At 37.4% G+C, this 19,148-nt stretch overlaps 1 protein-coding gene across 2 annotated transcripts in view; it reads left to right on the top strand.

The window, feature by feature from the left end:
• DIO2 (iodothyronine deiodinase 2) overlaps positions 1-15,408 on the top strand; it is a 196,293-nt gene extending 180,885 nt beyond the window's left edge. Inside the window, exons 3-4 of one of the 2 annotated variants that reach the window (XM_039883950.1) lie at positions 1,407-1,681; positions 9,667-15,408. In XM_039883950.1, coding sequence (XP_039739884.1) covers positions 1,407-1,681; positions 9,667-10,251 — 860 coding nt within the window. In that variant the 3' untranslated portion in view covers positions 10,252-15,408. The remainder of the gene's footprint in view (positions 1-1,406; positions 1,682-9,666) is intronic. The other variant, XM_039883951.1, reaches the window with a different exon arrangement.
• The last annotated feature ends 3,740 nt before the right edge of the window (positions 15,409-19,148 follow it).

Here is a 19,148-nt window from a genome sequence, read left to right as displayed (position 1 = left end):
TTGTTTATTTTCATGTCTGGAAGTTTTTTTTCTTCCTTTTTCTTTTCTTTTATTTTTTTCTTTTCCTTTTTCTTTCTTTTTTCTTTTTTTCTTTTTTTTTCTTTTTGCATTGGAAACCAGTAAAACTGAAAATAATACTTGTATTTTTCTACAAGAAGCTTTAGAGAAATGCTGTGATGGTACTGCAAGAGTTTAAAAGTTTTCCACCTCACAACTCACTTTGTGTTTTCTTAAATAAGATCCTGACTCAAAATATTTAAGGCACCTAGGTCACAAATCTGACGAGAGACATGGTATATAGGTATAAAGACCAAAGCATTCATATCTTCCAAGAAATAAAACAAAGATGATCTATTCTTCCTCTTTTCTACCTGTCTTCCAGAATCCTTTCTTTCCAAAACCCTTCATAAATGAATAATAATAACAATAATAATAATCAGAGGAGAGAGTGTTAACCTGTCAAATCTACACGTTATATTAAATTACTTTCCCCAAAGTTTAGAAGCATTTTCTGAAAGCCGTCAAAGGTATTAATTTTTTTCTCTCTCTCTTTAAATCACAAAGCAAAATTCCACTGTCCCTTTCCCCCCCACCCCCTTCTAAAGAAAAAAAAAAAAGTTGTTGAGTTTTGCTTTTCTATTCACTGCAATCCTGGCCAAAGTAAAGCCCTCTTTCTCAATGACGTCAAGATCTTTACCAAGATTAGGCTTTCATTTCTCTATTGCAGCAATTAGCCAGGGAATGTATAAAAGGCTTCAGGGAGACTCACTGGGCTGCAGAGAGAGCACTTTGCACCACAGATAGCACGAAGGAAAAGCCAGAGGGAGTGAGCAAAGGGAGAGGAGGCAGGCGCTCCTGAGGAAGGGAGAGTGAGACAGGCTGGGAGGAGAACAGAAAGTGTGTCATGAGGTCAGAAGGGGGAAACAGCTCTACTGCTTAAATCACATTTTTAAAACTCTGGCAATTCAAGAAAGAAACAGGCTACGTTTCTGAACATAGAGACAATGAAAAGCTAAAGAAAATTTTGCCATCTCTGCCACAGTCTCATAGGTGCTTGGAAATGAAAGTAGAGCTGCCTGTCTGTAACCGACTCAGAGAGGGGTAACTGGATTAGGGACTGAATGCGTAGTTGTTGTTTTTTCTTTTTTTCTTTCTTTCTTTCTTTCTTTTTTTCTTTAACATCTTAAATCCTGAAAGAGGCTTTTTTTTTTTTTTCTTCAACTCAATTGAATGGTCAATCATCTGCTCCAGCTGCTGGGCTGGAGAGACTGGACTTAGTCTTGCCATTTCTGCTGCTTTAAATAAGAAGACAACTTGAGCTTCTTTTTAATTTAGTTCTTCTCCTTCTCCCCCACTCCCCCAACCTTCCCTTCACCTCCCCACCCAGTTACCACCCTTTAAATAAGCGGGTGAAGGTGAACCACAGCGCACCAGGGAAGTGACTCAGGAGGCAGAGAAGATGGGCATCCTCAGCGTAGACTTGCTGATCACACTGCAGATTCTGCCAGTTTTTTTCTCCAACTGCCTCTTCCTGGCGCTCTATGACTCGGTCATTCTCCTCAAGCACGTGGTGCTGCTCTTGAGCCGCTCCAAGTCCACTCGCGGGGAGTGGAGGCGCATGCTGACCTCAGAGGGAATGCGCTGCATCTGGAAGAGCTTCCTCCTGGATGCCTACAAACAGGTGAGCTGCGCTCAGAGGAGCTTCTCCGTAGGTCAGCAGGGGCAGGGGCTGGAATGTTTGGGACTCGAGGCCCCTAGGAGCCCCGGAGTGGGTCTGGAGTGGCTGTCGTGGAGCCCTATTTGGAAGCCTGGTGGATATGCTCAAGTGAGCTTCTGCTTTTACTTTCTTCACCTGTCACCCAAGTTAGATTTGGGGGTGACAGGTAGTAAGCCATAGTGACTTCGTGTGACCTAATTAGGAGCCTTTCTAATAAGAAGCATTAATGGCTTGCTGCGATTTTGGAGTAGAGGATATTTGTGCGGGCACAGCAACTTTGGGAAAAGTGAAAGTGTTGGGGGAGGGAAGACTGCTGCATTTAATCTGCTCCTGTGATAAACTGGGATTTTGATGTTTTGCTTGATGAGATGCTATGTGAGGTGTATTAGGAAAGACAGTTCAATAGGTGGGCACTGAAAAGCAAGAGAAAAAAAAAAAGAATGCTACTCAAAACTCTTGGAGAGTTGACAAAACTTAACCAAATGGTCACGGCAGGTGTGATTTGGCATAGTATCTGCTTCATTTCTGGTAGAGGTAAGAGTTAATGTCAGAAAGCTTGTGCGCAGCATCATCCTCAACACTGATTCTGATTTGAACCCTTTTGAAGCGATTATCAGGTGCTGAGTCCTGAGATATTGGATATCAGTTTGCATAAGAAAGATCTGAGAGCTGGCTGTCGGAAATCCAGTCTTTGTAAAAGAAATCGTATTTGCTTTCTTTCTCAAAAGTAAAATAAGTTGTCTTAGAAAGAGCAGATAGGTCTAGGTTCCTTACAATTTCAAAGCTGTTACAACATGTGCCTTGAGCCCTGGAGTAGTGACCTCACTTACCTGCAGAAGTGGTGTCCTCAAAGCCGGAGATAAGATCTTAGTTTCTAAGTAAAAAATGCTGGCATTCCAGCCTTTTTGCTACTCAGAGCGTCCTCAACTCAGATCTTAAGGGGCAAAGTGGAACATTTTGTCATTGGTCCTTAGTCAATTCGTCCCTTCCCCCTATGCCTCCTGAAGGTCCCTGGGCGAGAAGAATTGACTCAGTTGGCAAAAGTTGCCATCAAAGCAGACGATATTGCTTTTCCTTAATAGTATTGGGAGACCTTGTCCAAGATGCTTAGAGATGGAATTTGAAGGGAATATGGAAGCCAAAGAAGTGGTAAACTTCAGCATCTCGGAAACAGAGAAGAAATTCAGAACAAAAGAGGAGGAAGAGATTGAGACCCTCATAAACAAACACTAGAAAACTAAATCTATGAACTAGGAAAGGAAAAAAAGTAACTTCTAATCACAAAGAATCCAGAGTAGGGTTGTTCCATTGAAAATCAAAGAAATGTTCGAGAAGAAAATATCTACTGTGAATTAAGGAAGTTTTACTACAATATGTGTCTTATTATTGAGAGTAACCTGCAGAAGGTTTGTATTTTTTCTAAAGACAGGTTACTTAGAGCTCTGGTTAATAAGTGAAAATTCTTTCATAATAATACAAAATAATGCTCAAAGTTCTAATAGTAAAACTCACTTATATTATACACGTGGGGCCAATGGGAGATGTGGTGAGGAGATGTTGATATGATCATTTCATTTCCACAAATGTATACACTGAATGTAAAGTTTTTATGTTTTAGGAGTAGAGAGTTTGGAGGAGGGTGGGCAGTGCACAGTTATGTCAGGCATATCATTGATTAAGAAGTTTCATCATTTACATTGGTATTTTGTAAATCTTAGGAGATAACATGGCAATGTCAGTGGTTTGATTTCAGCATATTAAACTGTTACTTTTTTGAAAGACAAAAAAAAAAAAGCCTATGAAAAAAGTCACCGCTTGGGAGAACTTTACTTATATGCATATATACTTATATCAATCTCTCTCACATAAAATATAGGAGCTGTGATCTTACCCATAAAAATTAAGTGAGGTTGCTTCTCCTATTAAGCAGCTTATTAAAATTAAAAGGGAAAAACAAACAAATGCCTCTGTAATAAACTTCATTATTTTTTTTCACTAACGTATAGTGTTCCATTGTGTTGCAATATTTTGTTATTCCTATTCCAGGAAATTGAGAAGGATGAGTGATTTGTTTTTTGGGTTTGTTTGTGTACTTGTGCGCACACACGTGTGTGTGTGTGTTTGTGTGTGTGTGTGTGTGTGTGGCATGTGGTTTATCTATTCCTCTCCTGTTTCAAATCAGTTTCTGTCTACTGATTTGATTAGTGACCAAGTTCACAACTGATGTCATTAAGTCTGCTTTTAATGATCTATATAATAGCTGCCATGGGAAGAAGCAACCCAAGAACCCACATGTCCAGAGACAAGACTGGACTGGGTATGTAATAAATGGAAACATTGCAAACACAACTCTGAATTTAGGTCTCCTATCTCCAAGTATGGCCAGAGTGGTGGTGGCTGTGGTGGCTCAGATGCCCTCAAATGGGTCATTCGGAATCTCTGAAACAGGTTGAATCACTTCCCTGAATGCTGTTGTCATCTATGCCACTATCTCTGGGTGTAGCCATTTCTAGGGACACATTGGAGGAGGTTCTGTTTGAGATGGCATCACAGTACTTGACAATCCTGACTTGCATTATTTTGAGGCTACTGTCTCCGGAAACAGAGTTTTCCAGGATGAGGGGTATATGCATATGTGATATGATTAGGCAGGTCATCTTTAATTCTCCTCGTTGTTGAATATCAGATACTTGGGTAGATATTTAGAGAAAGTGCAGTAAAAGTGTTGTTATCCCTGTGTTTGGCTCCTACAAGAGGTAACAAAGAAATTAAAACAGAATATAAAACAAAAACCTCTTCTTCATTAAAACGTCGAATTGGATTTAAAATGAACTTTGTAAGGAAGCTTTTAAAGATAATTTGGGTTTCGTGAGAGGGAGTTTCATGCACTGTTTTGATGAAAAAGTAAGTCTACAGAAACTTGTGAGAGATTGAGATGAATAATAGATATTTGTTATTTAAGTTTCCCTAGTTGGTGTCATTGCATCTAACACTACATCCTTGTGCTGGTGCTCAAAGACTCAGAAATGCAACCAATAAGCACACTGCCCTGCCTGGGAGTCTAGCTTCTACCTAAATGAAGTGTAAAAGTAAACACACAGTATAGATGCTGACAAGCAGTTCAGCTTCTGCATGGTTAATATTGCAGTGGCACAGAAAACATATTCATTTGAACATATAATTTTGGTTTTGAAAGGGTCTCTTTAACATTCTCCTCCTCCTCTTTATTCACCTCAAGCCTTTTGACACTAGTTTCTACAATGGAAAATGGCTCTTTTAAGAGAGAAACATTTTCAAAGAACACAAAGAAGGCCACAGCCAGAGCTTGTCCATCACTTGAATAAAACAGTGAGAAATGATAGAGTTTAGAGCTACATTTTCAAGGTAGGAACCAAAAAGAGATGGAACCAAATGGCCAAAAGGGAATCAAATTCAGAGGAAAGAGTAGGTAGCTTATTCTTCAACTCTGATTTATTTGGCCAATTTGAATATAAATGGTTAAGCTACTGCTTAATAATTGTTTGGCTGTTTACAAGAACATCGATGTAGCCTGATCATTATGTCAAAGAATTTGAAATTTCCTGATAGTGAATAAAGCCAATCCAGGGCTTTGGATAGGAAGAAGGATGTGTAAAAATGGAGGGGATAAGATTCTGCCATCCTCACCCTCTCCATTTTTATCATTTGCTTTACTTTCTATCAGGAGAGTAGGTGATATTGGTACAGAAGCCTTTTTCAGAAAAAGGAAAAAAAAAAAGAAAAAGAAAAAACAAGGTTAATAGTATATGCTCTATTTCCAGCTTATACTTGATGAATAGTCCTTTCTTTTATTCCCTTGCCCTGCATTTCACAGTCCACATGCGAAAGCAGCGTTATCCTTTCCCCGTGCACTGAACACTGGCAGTAAAAGGAATCCCATCGTCGAGGGAATCAAATTTATAAATACACCATATATTTACACTTTTGTTCATATTTATAAATATCGCTATCACAACATTTGAGCTTGGCCCAGAGATGTCCCCTGTTGTAAAAAATGCAAACCCTTTATTTACCTCCCTTGTTGGTGTTGTGTTGATCTTGATTACAAAAGCGTAAGAAAGGACAACTGTAATAGTGCAGATGAGGGATAAAAGTCAGTGATGACGATATTGCATTTTACGTATGTCCTTTCTGATCATTGCAAAATAAAGGGACCCTTTGGGAACATCGGAACTTCAAGACCAATTAGTGGAAATGATGCTTCTTGTGTTTGGGCATTAAATACTGGGCAGGGTTCTCTTTAGAGCGGCTAATGCTGGCAGGGAAAGAGGTACCGACCTAATTACTCTTCCGCAAGAGTAAAAAATGCCTTTTGAATGCCTCTTTGGCAAATACGTCTCATTAAGGACAAAAACTAAACACAAACCCTCTAAGAAGGAGAAATTAAGATGATAGGTAACTTGTGGCCAGGAGACTTTCTGTGCCACTGTGGGAAATTAAAACAAAGTTTGGGAGTACCAAGGGATAACTTGTTTTTGTTGAGCTTCTTTCCTGCAGCCTAAATGTTATTATTATGGGACCAACTTTATTTTTTTTCATCCTTTTGGCTCTTTGTCAAAGAATGCTTTGCTCCTGGGGAAAGCAAAGAATCTTCCATCATTGAAGACAATGGCGATTCTCCCATTCCATCTCAGCATGGTGCATAACCGAGCAAACCAAGAAATTCTCCATTTGAAACTCTGGTCATAATAAGAATTTAATTTTCATGGTGCTCTAATGGGAAAACGAGATGTGAATAACAGTGTCCTTCTAAAAGATTTGTTTAGTTTAAAGCAAACTTTCATTTTTAAAATTTCTAAAACTTTTTTCTTTTTATTGCTAAAGTATCCTCCATTAGCAGGTTTTAGCCAAGATGGATAAATTTTATGATTAGCGTATGATGCTTATAAAAACAGGCTACTGGTAAACTCATAATTGGATTTACAAATCATGGGCGTGTATTTTTCCCCCATGGTATTATTAATAGCATTGATTTTACCTGGTCATCCTCATGAACAAGGTATCTGTTTATGTCATTGGAATCTGCAGTAAGGTCACACTGATGCTCAAAAAATAAGAAGGATTGGCTACTTTGATTTGAAGCACTAACCATTTTATGCACTATCTGAGATAATTAAGAACAGATCAACAGCATTAGGTGTTGATTATGTAGTACTCTGCAGTAGGCTTCCAGGATTCACATTTCTCAATTGTCTGTCTCAGTGAGCTCATTCATTTCCCAAATATGATTATATTCATTGCAGATCAAGGTTATTGTTAAGTGTAAGATTCTTCACTGACCCTACCTAGGATTATAACAACTTTCATTCAATAATTCATTCAATAAAACTTAATATATAATATATATGTATATAATATATATCTCAGCTTAACAAAATGCCAATGCAAATACATAATACAGACATTATGTATTTGGTAACTTTCTTAATTTTTGAGTGAAGGTATTGTACTTTTTGTACTTGTTCTAAAATTTCTAAGGTAAACTAGTATGTCTGTATTTTGGAAAGAATTGTGTAGCTGAATTATATATTGTCACTAAGAAAAAGAAGGTGCTTTAACTTTCTAAGAAAATTAACTACAGGTAACAAGAGAGTCACCTGTGACTGAAGCATCAGATTAGATTATTCAGTTGAATAATCAAGAATAATGCAAAGATCACCACTTCTGCTTGGGTGAGAGCCAGGGGTGTCAAAAGCCCATTGAACAAAACCACATAATTGTTTGTTAGTCTTAAAAATGACTACAAAAAGCAGATGGATGTTTCACCTACAAAGAACCTACAGGTCTATAGTCCAGAGGTGATTCCTCTCCTGTGTATGGGCTGCTCACTTAACAAGAAGCACAACAACTGATGGATTCAGAGTGATTTGAATACATTCACATCTTTATGTTACAATATGTTGGCGAATATAGCACAAGCACATCATTAAAAGCAGCCTTCCTAGAACGTAACTGCTATTTTAAGTGGGAAAGAGCTAATGCAAAAGTGGTTGTAATGCTACCTACCACCTAAATCTACAAAGAATTACAAAAAGGACCCACAGATTAAAAGGTTTATAATATCTTTAAAATTTATATCTTTTAATTTTAAGTATATTTTAATACCCCAGAGACAATTGTGGTTTATATAAAATAATCCACCCAAAGGGGGCTTATTGGGTTTCTTCATCTAGTGTCACTTGCAAATTAACTGAGAAAATTAATATAAATAAAATAACCTTTTTCCCTGATAGTGACTGAAAACAAATGTACTATTTAAGTCACACCAACAGCTTCCTTTCCTAAGAAAGAAGAATGTTATTCTAAGACTTCTTTTAGAAAACTAATAGTACTTATTTAAAAATTGCCCTGCTAAGATTTTTTCAGAAGGGAGAGAAAGGACTTTCAAAATTCTTTCGCTATAGTTAAAATGAGTTACGCATTAACATCAGACAGAAGTTTCTGAGGAAAGGCCCCTCAGTGCTTGTTTTGGATTGGCGAGTCTTTAACAATTCACTTCTAAGTGACTTCAATTAACAACAGTGTTATATGTGGCTGTATTTATATGAGAATAAATTGATCAAGTTGGAAGTGTTTTATAATATTAAGGATAGTGTATAAAAATCAATCGCACTTCTGTAAGGTGTCCCTAATGTCATTGGCTTTGATTAAACCATTCTAGGAGAAGATACAGCTGTATTAATTCCAACTGAAGTAATTGGCTCTTTTATGTTGCCTGCTTTTTATTATCCATTTACAGATCCAAAGACCAGCAAACTTTCTTTCAGTCTGTGTTCAACTATTTGAAACCACGTGCAAAGGGAGAACATGGAACAATTTTCTTCTATACCTCTTCTGTCTGGGTATTTTATAATTCAGAGGAGCTTGTTAATAAAATGTATGATAGAAAAGTAAATGGCGTGTGACTTCCCAGATAGAAAGTGGGAAACAAACAAAACCCACATGAAAAGTGAGAAATTAAAAGCAGAATTCTGGAATAACTTTGTTTTTGTTCTTTGGTTTAATGGAAATGATGAAGTTCTAGTCATAAGAACCCAAAGTAAGCAGGAGCTGTAAAAATCTGAAGAAAAGAGGTCATACTGAGGAGAGCTCAAATCACTTCTAAGGATAACTTTTTATTTTTAAACATAGACTTGCCCAGGAAAGATGGCATTCTGATTTACAGGTTTGGGTGGCATCTAATAATGGCAGCCTACACCCACATAGTGATTTATCGTGTACAAAGAGCTATTTTCTTTGCGTTATCCACCTAGAACCATATAAGGAAGACAGGCATTATTATCACCATTTTACACATTGGAAAGTTGAAGTGCTGAAGAGGTTGAGTGGGACTAGCCCTTTTTATACACGATGGACTCCAGGTTTTCTAGCTCTGGCCAGGAATAGAGCCTGTTGGTATCATTATGCCTTGATTGAGATTAAATGACTTAGCATCGTGCTAGAAAATAAAGGTCTTTCCTGAGTATTTTAGAATTTAGAAGTGGGAATTCAGAATGAGTTACTATGTCTCAAGACTCTGATAATTTGTCTTAAAGTAGACCATTTAACTTTTAAAATGAAGTCAATTAATCATTCGTTATATAATGTGTGCTAAGCATTGGCAGCGAAGTAAGGATAGCGAAGAATACCAGCCTCAACTTAATTACAAAGAGAGTTAACTGCAATGCCTCCAATGATAAAAATAATTACCTTCGGTGACTATACAGAATAAAAAAGACTTTTATTCTCTTTAGGGCCATTCTTTACATTACCTGCCATGATATCTCTTTACTCAAATCAATATATGTTTACCACATCCTCTGAAGGAACTACCACATTTTATTAGAGCCAATTGTTTTTATACAGAGTGAATTTGAAGTGACAATGTGTTTCATGTGGTATTCTCTCCCTCTTTCTTTTATTCACCCAAGGTGAAGCTGGGTGAAGATGCCCCCAATTCCAGTGTGGTACGTGTCTCCAGTCCTGAAGGAGGGGACAACAGTGAAAATGGTACCCAGAAGATAACTGATGGAACCGAGTGCCACCTTCTTGACTTTGCCAACCCTGAGCGCCCGCTGGTGGTCAACTTTGGCTCAGCCACTTGACCTCCTTTTACTAACCAGCTGCCAGCTTTCAGCAAACTGGTAGAAGAGTTCTCATCAGTGGCTGACTTCCTGTTGGTCTACATTGATGAGGCCCATCCTTCAGATGGTTGGGCAGTGCCTGGGGATTCTTCTTTGTCTTTTGAGGTGAAGAAGCACCGGAACCAGGAAGACCGATGTGCAGCAGCCCACCAGCTTCTGGAGCGTTTCTCCTTGCCGCCCCAGTGCCGTGTTGTGGCTGACCGCATGGACAATAATGCTAACGTAGCTTATGGAGTAGCCTTTGAACGTGTGTGTATTGTGCAGAGACAGAAAATTGCTTATCTGGGAGGAAAGGGCCCCTTCTTCTACAACCTTCAAGAAGTCCGGCGGTGGCTGGAGAAGAACTTCAACAAGAGATGAAATCTAGATTAGCTGTTTAAAGGTATGATTGTAATAGAGCTTTTTAAAAAAAATTATATATCTATATATATATATATATAAAGGGAAAGGAACTAAGAACCGAATCCACTATTTCAACTGAGTCTCATTGCTTCACTGAAAGACAGCGATTTACATGTCAGAAGAACGTAAACCTCTAACATCTCAATACTTCTTTACCACTCGAATGGCATTTGGCTAAATAATAGCCCCATCACTTCTATTTCTTTAAAAAAAAAAAAAGTCCTGACTGTAAAGATCCCAAGGTGGAGAGGAAGAAACACTGTTGATACAGCCGATGTGTGCTTTGGGACCCGAAGAAAAGACTTACCGGAATAACTACTATGTCAGAGAAACTACTGTCTTTGTTAGTATAAGGGATATCGCCTATGCTTTATTCCATATGGATAAAGCCCAACTAGAAAATTCCCAAATATTTACGTATAATGTGGCCTTGAACCCAGGCCATATGATTAGGACCTTGGTATTTAACATGTTAGAAAAGTTTCTGATGTTCTAGTTTCTAGTCATGTAGTGCTCTATGCCAGTCTAAATAAACCAGAACTCACAGGTGTATTTGTAGATGTCAAGAATGATTCCCAGCTGTAAGGTTAGAATGACCATCTGAAATTTGAGGGTTACTTTCTAGGCAGGTGAAGAAAGCGCTAGAAGAAAATCGAGTTGACAAACTAGGAAAAAGAGGTAGAAAAATTAGAGGGCTTCATAGAGTTTCACCTTGAAGCTTTAGAGAGTAGGACTAATTTGTTTCCATAGAAATATGGAAACAAACACAAGGCCAGAAAAAGAGCTCAATTAAGAGTAGCATAGAGAATATACAATATACTTATCATATACTCCTAGATTGAGAGAGAAAGGGGATCAAAGGGGAAAAAAGAACACTCTTCAATATTTGTATTTATGAGGTTTTTTTGTGTGTGGAATGATTACCTTTTGAAACATGTTTGTGGTATGTATGTTTTCAGTGGGTGCATTATACACCATGATACCAATTAAAGGTAATATTGGTGGGACCAGCAGTGCTGGTCTGCTCCTCTCCATCCCTAAAATTATGATCAGGCCCTACTCATTCTTGGTCCTAGTCACTATAGGAGAGTTTTTTCAATGCTGAGCTCTTCAGCTCAAGATATATACATACATATGTATGTATACATGCACGCGCGCACACACACACACACACACACATTTATTGTCAGATGCTGTGGCAGGTAGGCGCCCTAGCCATTCTGCTGCAGCACTGTTTTCCTCCCAAAGAATGTAAAGTATAATGAATGATTGGTAGTACGAACAAACAAGGTTTCTTCACTTGTAAAATAAAAGAAAAGAAAGTTAATGTGAGACAATTTCCCATTAGGAATTTTGGAGGCCTTGATATAAGGCAATCCTCAGTAGTATGGAATTTAGTGAAATGGAATTCCCATTGACATTTGAATTTGGACTTGAGTCTTCCTTTGTTCCCATTAGCTGAGGTCTAGTAATCTAAAGCCTCTATAGTACATTAATATAATGTTATTTTAATATATATAGATGATATTTCTTTATAAAATGAAGATACTATAGTTTTACCTATAAGTAATATAAATTTACCTATAAGTAAAATATCTAAAATATCATAACTTCTGAAAGAATAGACCTACAAATTTTCTATCATAATTTTTTTATTGTAAATTTAAAGATGCTATCAAATCACAGTATATGGTTGTATTTATATGTACAATCAAAGGTTCTTATGACCATTCCACTAATAATTGAATCATAAAATAAAACTAATAGAAAAAGATACCTAAAATTGAAAATATCTTCCTGAACTAGTTAGTTGCCTGAAATGTAAAAAAGTGGGACCTGAGTGCACAAGAACCAAAAGTCTATTTTAAAAAAAAAAAAAAAACAGCAACAAAAATCCTGGAGCAACACAGTAGCCATATCACTAGTTCGTTTATTATTTAGATTTTAAACCACCATTTTAACCGATTTTTTTACACCAACATTTAAGTTTCTCAGTGCTTTAAATTCTACAAAACACACCCACAAAGAGACAAGGCAGATTTTGAAAACGTGACGTTATCTAACGAATTTCTGGAAAACCACAATGAGAATAGTTTATTTCGGAGTCCTCAATTGTTGAACTCTATAACTCAAGGCTTATCAATGGGCCCCACTGATTTTTATCTACAAAATGGTGTTGAGATTTATGTGGTACATAAATGAATAACTAGTTGCAGCATACTCACTGTTGTTCTTAAAATTCCCCCTTGTACTACATGTATAATAATGGTACGGGATGTTAGAGAAGCTGGTTGGGGGATGAGATTTGGCTAAGGCAGTTAGTGCTAGCCATCTGGGGAAAATGATGATGAAAAATCAGCCAGTCGTGATATATTTTTAAAGAAAGAGAAAGTCGTGTGCATGCAATTCCTCTTCCTGAGGATAGCCCAATGGAGAAACGAAGCAGTGCAAGTAGACATACAAAGGCACAGGCTGAATATCAGGGAAAAAGATATGTTCAATAGAACATAGAAGAGTCACTGGAAGAAAGGCTATCGGGGGCCAATGGAGAAAGTGAATTGACAAAGCTCAGGAATCCTGCGATAATACAGAGTGGCTTGGTGTTATCAGAATTATGATAAGGCTGTAATTATGTAACCTATTTATCTCAACATAAACTTTTATAATTTCCTGTGATGTATCTTTTATGAACTTAACAAGAACTCATTATTTGAGATAGAGGGGAATCGATGCTTAGTTGATATGCTCAGAGAAATTATTAGATTGCCAATACCCATCCCATCTAGCCTGTCTTTTATAAAGTATGTTCCTTTGAATGATTGTAGTTCTTATTCTCACAAGGTAAAAATTATATATATATATTTAAAATTTTATGTATAAAACTTTGAATTGCTCTTCTTAATACCTAAACATCTTTCCCCCCTGTGTTTACATGGAGCTATCAGTTTAGCCTTTTAAACTGAATTAGCTTGTCTATTAGTGAAATAGTTTCTGAGCAATTTTAGATATTATCATAATGTCTGGATTCTCTCAAACAGATAGTGTTTGAAAGACTTATGTCTTAGAATTAATCAAAGCTTACTTTATTTTATTGCTTAGAGAAAATATTAGTGGTATCAACAATGACTCTCTTAAATGGGCATGAATGAAATATCTGCAGTAATGTAGGTGTTCGATACAGACATTAAAATATAACTGACCTCCTTAGGAGCAGATTAGTCACTCTGTTCTTGCTTTGTATAGCTAAAGTGACAGTTATTTAACCTCTATGACCGTTTATATTTATGTTTTAGATCTCTGGTCCTGTGTCTTCACCTTGTTTATAGAATATACCCCTGATTTTTGGTAATATCAACTTCTAAATGGCCTAATGATTTAAATTCTGCCATTAACCAGGCATGCCTATTCTATGATCAAGGAGAAAAGACTGCTGTCTTTCATGTTGCCTGAATATATTTCACTATCTGAGCTCTTGAATAAAAATGATGAAGTATGGCGAGGTCATGCATGGGTACTGCCTTGCTGCGTAAAATACCAGAGGGGTAGGTTAAAGACAATGTCTAGGCCTTTGAGTAAATTCCCAGCTGGATACAAGGTAACCTCAACATGCCCTATGAGCTATATCTATAGCAAGAAGATTGCACTGATGTATATCCCATTCTGTAAATCTTAAGAGGATAAACCTGGCCATTTATTCCACCTCACGTCTGACTAATGGTTTGGCAAATAAGCTTAATTAGAATCACATGACCATTGCAAAGGAAAAAAATGTGGACACTGACTTCTGTCCCATTGAAAAATTAACGAAAACTATTACCAGCATTGAAAGCTTTTCGCAACATGCCCAGTGTCATATCTCTCAACAGTGGAGATTAGCAATGAGGCTTTTCATTCCAAAGCTTAAAAAAGAAGATATTGCCAAAAATCAGAGCTAGTGTTTTATTCCATCCTCATCCCTACTTCCTCCTTTATCTATTAAAAATAGAAGCTAAATCCAGCCTTTATATGTACATCTAGAATGGGGCATAAATACTAACCTCTGCTTGCTGATCAGCGTTCTCTTGGTAGTATCCCAAGGACCTCTATGAAATAAGTGGGCAGAGCCTGGGGGAGTCAGGAAGCTCTAACTGGGAAGAACTGGGCTCTGTGGGTTTGGTCTACTGATTTCGGAAGATTTGAACAGAAACTTCTCACTAGTGGAGGAGAGCTGAATGCCATCGAGTGACTTTAGGATGAGCCAAATATTGATCTACTTCCTAATGCCTTACCTTCTAGGCAGCACCAGCAGCAAGGTCTCAGAGCTTAGAGATCCAGCTCTGTTCCACAGTGAGTCTGAACTGATGGAAAGCAAACATGTACAGACATCCAAACAAGGCTACTCACGCAGGTTGGGGCTTGCTGCCTGTCTAGGCAGCAGCAACAGAGCTCCAGGGAGTTTGTTTAATATTTACTGAGGAGATTTCGAAGACCCAGGAGATGTTTAATGAAGTCACTATTTTGGCTCAAAATTCCCTTTACCCCTCGAAAAGCAAACAGGTAAACACATAAATGAAAGAAGCCACAGAAAGGGGTGGGAAATAAATAAAATTCTCTCGAGACTTCTCTACACCACGTCACTGGTCAGTGTGGTTTTTATGTGTTAGATTTGGAGGATGTGAAAACATAAGTATCCAATACTTTATAACCAAAGCAATTACAAGATATTGGGTAGGGAACGTTGGCCAGTTTTGTTTAGTTTTGCATCACATTTTCACCAGACTCCATCACTAGCCCAAGCAATTGGGGCCTCGAAGAGGAAGACTGGGATGTGCAGAGGTTACCAGTGTGCGAATGAAAACTGCTGACGAAAGAGTCATCGACTCAGTTAGTGGTTGGATGTAGTCACATTAGTTTACCTCTGCTCATTTTTGTCTTCCTAGCAAGGAGAATATTCGGGGCATGATGCTATGAGGCCTGGGTAAATGTGGTGAGAATGCATGTGTGTATATCTCTGCTTTTTGGTTGCAGAAACAAATGCTTTGGAGATTATCAGTAGAAAGAGTGTTGTTATATTGGTGCTGAGTGGTATGTGTGCTTTTACAATTTGTTCTTGTATTTTAGTGAACTTTGAATAAAAGAATAAAGTTACTCTTTGGTTCTATTTGTTTATTTTTGAATTACTCTCTAGACCTTGCCCTTGGCTAGAACACATTCATAGTTGACAAGGGAAAGAGAATCCATCATTCTAATATTTATTCCTTGGTATTTGTGGGCAAAGTCACCAGCGATGCCAGGTTATTTTAATCTCCTGCTGTGTGCCAGAGTCTTCAAGGAAATCAAGACAAGTTAAAAGAAAATCTTCTGATATTTTCCATATTTATGAATAAGTTGCACACAGAATTCATGGAAAGGAGACTGTTAGAGAGACTGTGGAGAAACTTTTACTTGGTTATATTTACACCCAGGTTTTCTAAGTGCAAAAAATAAACCTTCCAGGAAGTTGGTTAGAGCAATACATATACACGCATACTTAAAACACATACACTGTGCATATGTATGTATGTGTGTATGAGTATATAATACACACCCACACACGCACACACATATATGTATAAAATTTGTCATATGATCGTCAGTACTGTAACATAGAATAAAAAAACTCAACACCTGAATGCATTTATATCAAGCACTTTCCACTATGAGAAGGTATAAATGATATGAATGGTTTAGAGACGCAGTGGCCTATTAATGACAAGGAATATGTTTGCAACAGGGTGAAATATGAGCGTTTTGTTCCTGAAAACAGGTGACTTAACCAAAGTAGTAGTATCTCTTGAGACTCTTGCTCACGGTACCTACACATAATCATTTCATTAACATTTGTAGTATCTTAAATAATATTCCGGAATTTTACTGAAAATTTAAAGAATCATTACTTTGATAACAGTTGATTGAGTTTCTATTCTTTGCAGGGTGCACTTCGTGCTAGGTGCAATGGGAGATGCAAAAGCAGTAAAACTAAACTCACAAAGACATGACTTCCTCAAGGAACCTGTCACGGACTCATCAAGACTCTGCAAGTGACAAACTCAAATTAGTCTACAAACAAAACAAAATGAAACAAAACAAAACAAAAAATTTATTGGCTGATATAACCAACCCTGGAAATGATTGGGATGAAATTCGCCTCAGGGACAGCTAGATGCAGGGCCTTAGAAACTTATTAGCGTTTGCTAGGTCTTTTGTCTCTTCTCTTTTCTGGGTGTCAATTTTTTGGTTCAGACCAGTTGCTCCTTATGTTGGGCGACCTGGCTGGGGGAAGCCTCTCCTAGCTTACATTCTCATTATTAGATGTCTCAGATTGAGTTTGACCCTGCCCACAGGGAAGGACTTGAACTGGATCGACTTGTGTCACACACCACACCCACTCTGTTGCCATGGGAGTAAGGTATGTTACCAGAAGAAAGAGCAAGAAGTGCTGGGAATGCACAAAGGTATCAGAAGTTAACTTAATGGTCATTATTACTATTTTTTTATTGAGGTAATATTGGTTAATAACATTATATAAATTTCAAGTGTACGACCTAATTCGATATCTGTATTGCATGCTCACCACCAAACATCCAGTTTCCTTTCATTAGCGTATATTCGATCACCTTTACCCAGTTTGCTCTCCTCCAACCCCTTTTCCCTCTGGTAACCATCGCTCTATTGTCTGTATCCATGAGTTTGGGTTTTTTAAATTTATTTTGTTAGTTCGTTTGTTATTTTTTTTTGTTTTATATTCTACATATTTGTGAAATCATGTTATTTTGTCTTTTTCTCTCTGACTTATTTCACTTAGCATAATACCCTCAAGATCCATCCATGTTGTTGCAAATGTCAATTTTTCATCTTTTTTCATTGCTGCGTGGTATTCCAGTGTGTGTGTGCGTGTGTGTGTGCGCGTGTGTGTACCATATCTCTTTTTATTCATTCATCCATCAATGGACACTTAAGTTGTTCTCATATCTTGGCTATTGTAAATAATGCTGCGATGAATGTAAGAGTCCATATATCTTTTTGAATTAGTTTTCGTACTCTATGGATAAATACCCAAAAGAAGAATTGCTGGATCATATGGTCGTTCTATTCTTAACTTTTTAATCAACCTGCATACTGTATTTTATAGTGTCTGCACCAATTTATAGTCCAACGAACAGAAAAAAGGGTTCCCTTTTTCCACATCTTCTTCGACACTTCTTATTTCTTGTCATTTTGATAATAGCCATTCTAACAGATGTGACGTGATATTTCACTGTGGTTTTGATTTGCATTTTTCTAATAATTAGTAGTGTTGAACATCTTTTCGTATGCCTGTTGGCCATCTGTGTGTCCTCCTTGGAAAAATATCTATTCGGATTCTGTGAGTCGCCCTTATTTTTAGTTTTCCTAATAATAAAGGTTAAATAAGAATACAAGAGTGTCTCAGAAAATGGTTGGATATTACAATTGATAAGAAAGAAATTCAGTGAAAAGAAGGACCCTGTGGATAGAACTCTCAGAGGAGACTTTGTGGAGTTTAAAAGGACTTAAATTGACCTAAGAAGATGGGCAAGATTTAGAGAGAGAAGATGGACTGTTTTCCACTTGGTAAATCAATATGTATTTACTAAGTGTCTGTGAGTTGTGACTAAAAAGGCCAAAAAAGTCAAAAAGTAAGACTCTAAATATGTCCATCATCCTTAGAAAGGAGAATTCAATTCAACTCTGTAAAAGCTGAGAGAACTGAGGATGGGAGCCATGTTTTATATTTCTTTGTATTTCTTCCTCTTTCAGGTGAGCAAATATTTAACTAAAATACAATCACTAATGAATGTTATAAGCTCCTATTAAGTCATAAATGAAGCACTAGCTATCAAAACACTACATTCAGTGGGCATATATACAAATGGTATAAAATATGGCTTCCCATACTGTAAGTGTTTACAGTCTAGTTGGTAAATGAAAAATCTAAACATGATAATATCTAACGTACCAGATATAACCTCCAAATGTACTGAGCTTTAAAGTCTTGAAGTTTTGCAATTTAACACCATCTAAAAAGAATCTGTAAAAGAAACTGGAGGGGGAAAGAAAACATAGAAAAGGGTATTTTAAAAATAAGAGGGTCTTCCAGCCAGCAATGAGCTTTTAAAGATATTCCAGGAAAAATTGTAATAAAGTTCCTAAGTATAATTCATTGTACTGGGGCATTTTGCAAAGGCATTCAGAATCTGTTTTCAAATTTCACATAAGTGAGAATTCACTGTGGCTTAGTCATCTTAGTCCTAGATTTGTGCCATAGACAAAAGGAAGATATACTAGAGTAAGAAGCAAAGAATAAATCTCCAACATACCCTAGTGCAAAAACTTGAAAACTTTAAATCAGGAAAATGCAAGGTCTGTTTTCGTGAAGTTAATGAAATGTCCTGACTGAGCTTGCACATCTAGCCATTGGGAATTCAAGGCATCAACCTGCAGGAACCAAGGCTGGCTAGAGCATCGCTACAGTCTGGCTCCCCATGGAGCACATGCTGACATGTGTACCTCATAGCTTAAATATCCAGAGGGAACGATACTGGGTCTTGCAGCTACCCAGGTCTTCCAGAGATAGTGACAGAGATTCCAGGAACCTCATGATAAATTGTGGCCATTCTAACTGGCCCAAATCAAGGAGATTGTATTCAGAGAATGCTAGGTATCCAGGAGCCCACCCACTCCCATTCCTGCTTCAGAAAAGGGCCTTTTAACTTCTGTTTTCTCTTTGGTCTTTGCCGTCCCCTTCATATTTTCCCTCTCCCTTAAAAAAAGATAAGAACTTTAGCTTACGCAGTGAGCATGGAGATGAGATAGGACGAAGTGGATTG

This window comes from Pteropus medius, unplaced genomic scaffold (genome assembly GCF_902729225.1).
Source record: "Pteropus medius unplaced genomic scaffold, Ma_sr-lr_union100, whole genome shotgun sequence".
In the NCBI taxonomy this organism is placed as follows: domain Eukaryota; kingdom Metazoa; phylum Chordata; class Mammalia; order Chiroptera; family Pteropodidae; genus Pteropus; species Pteropus medius.
Note: the sequence above shows the minus strand (reverse complement) of the source record. Positions and strands in the feature narration are given on the sequence as shown.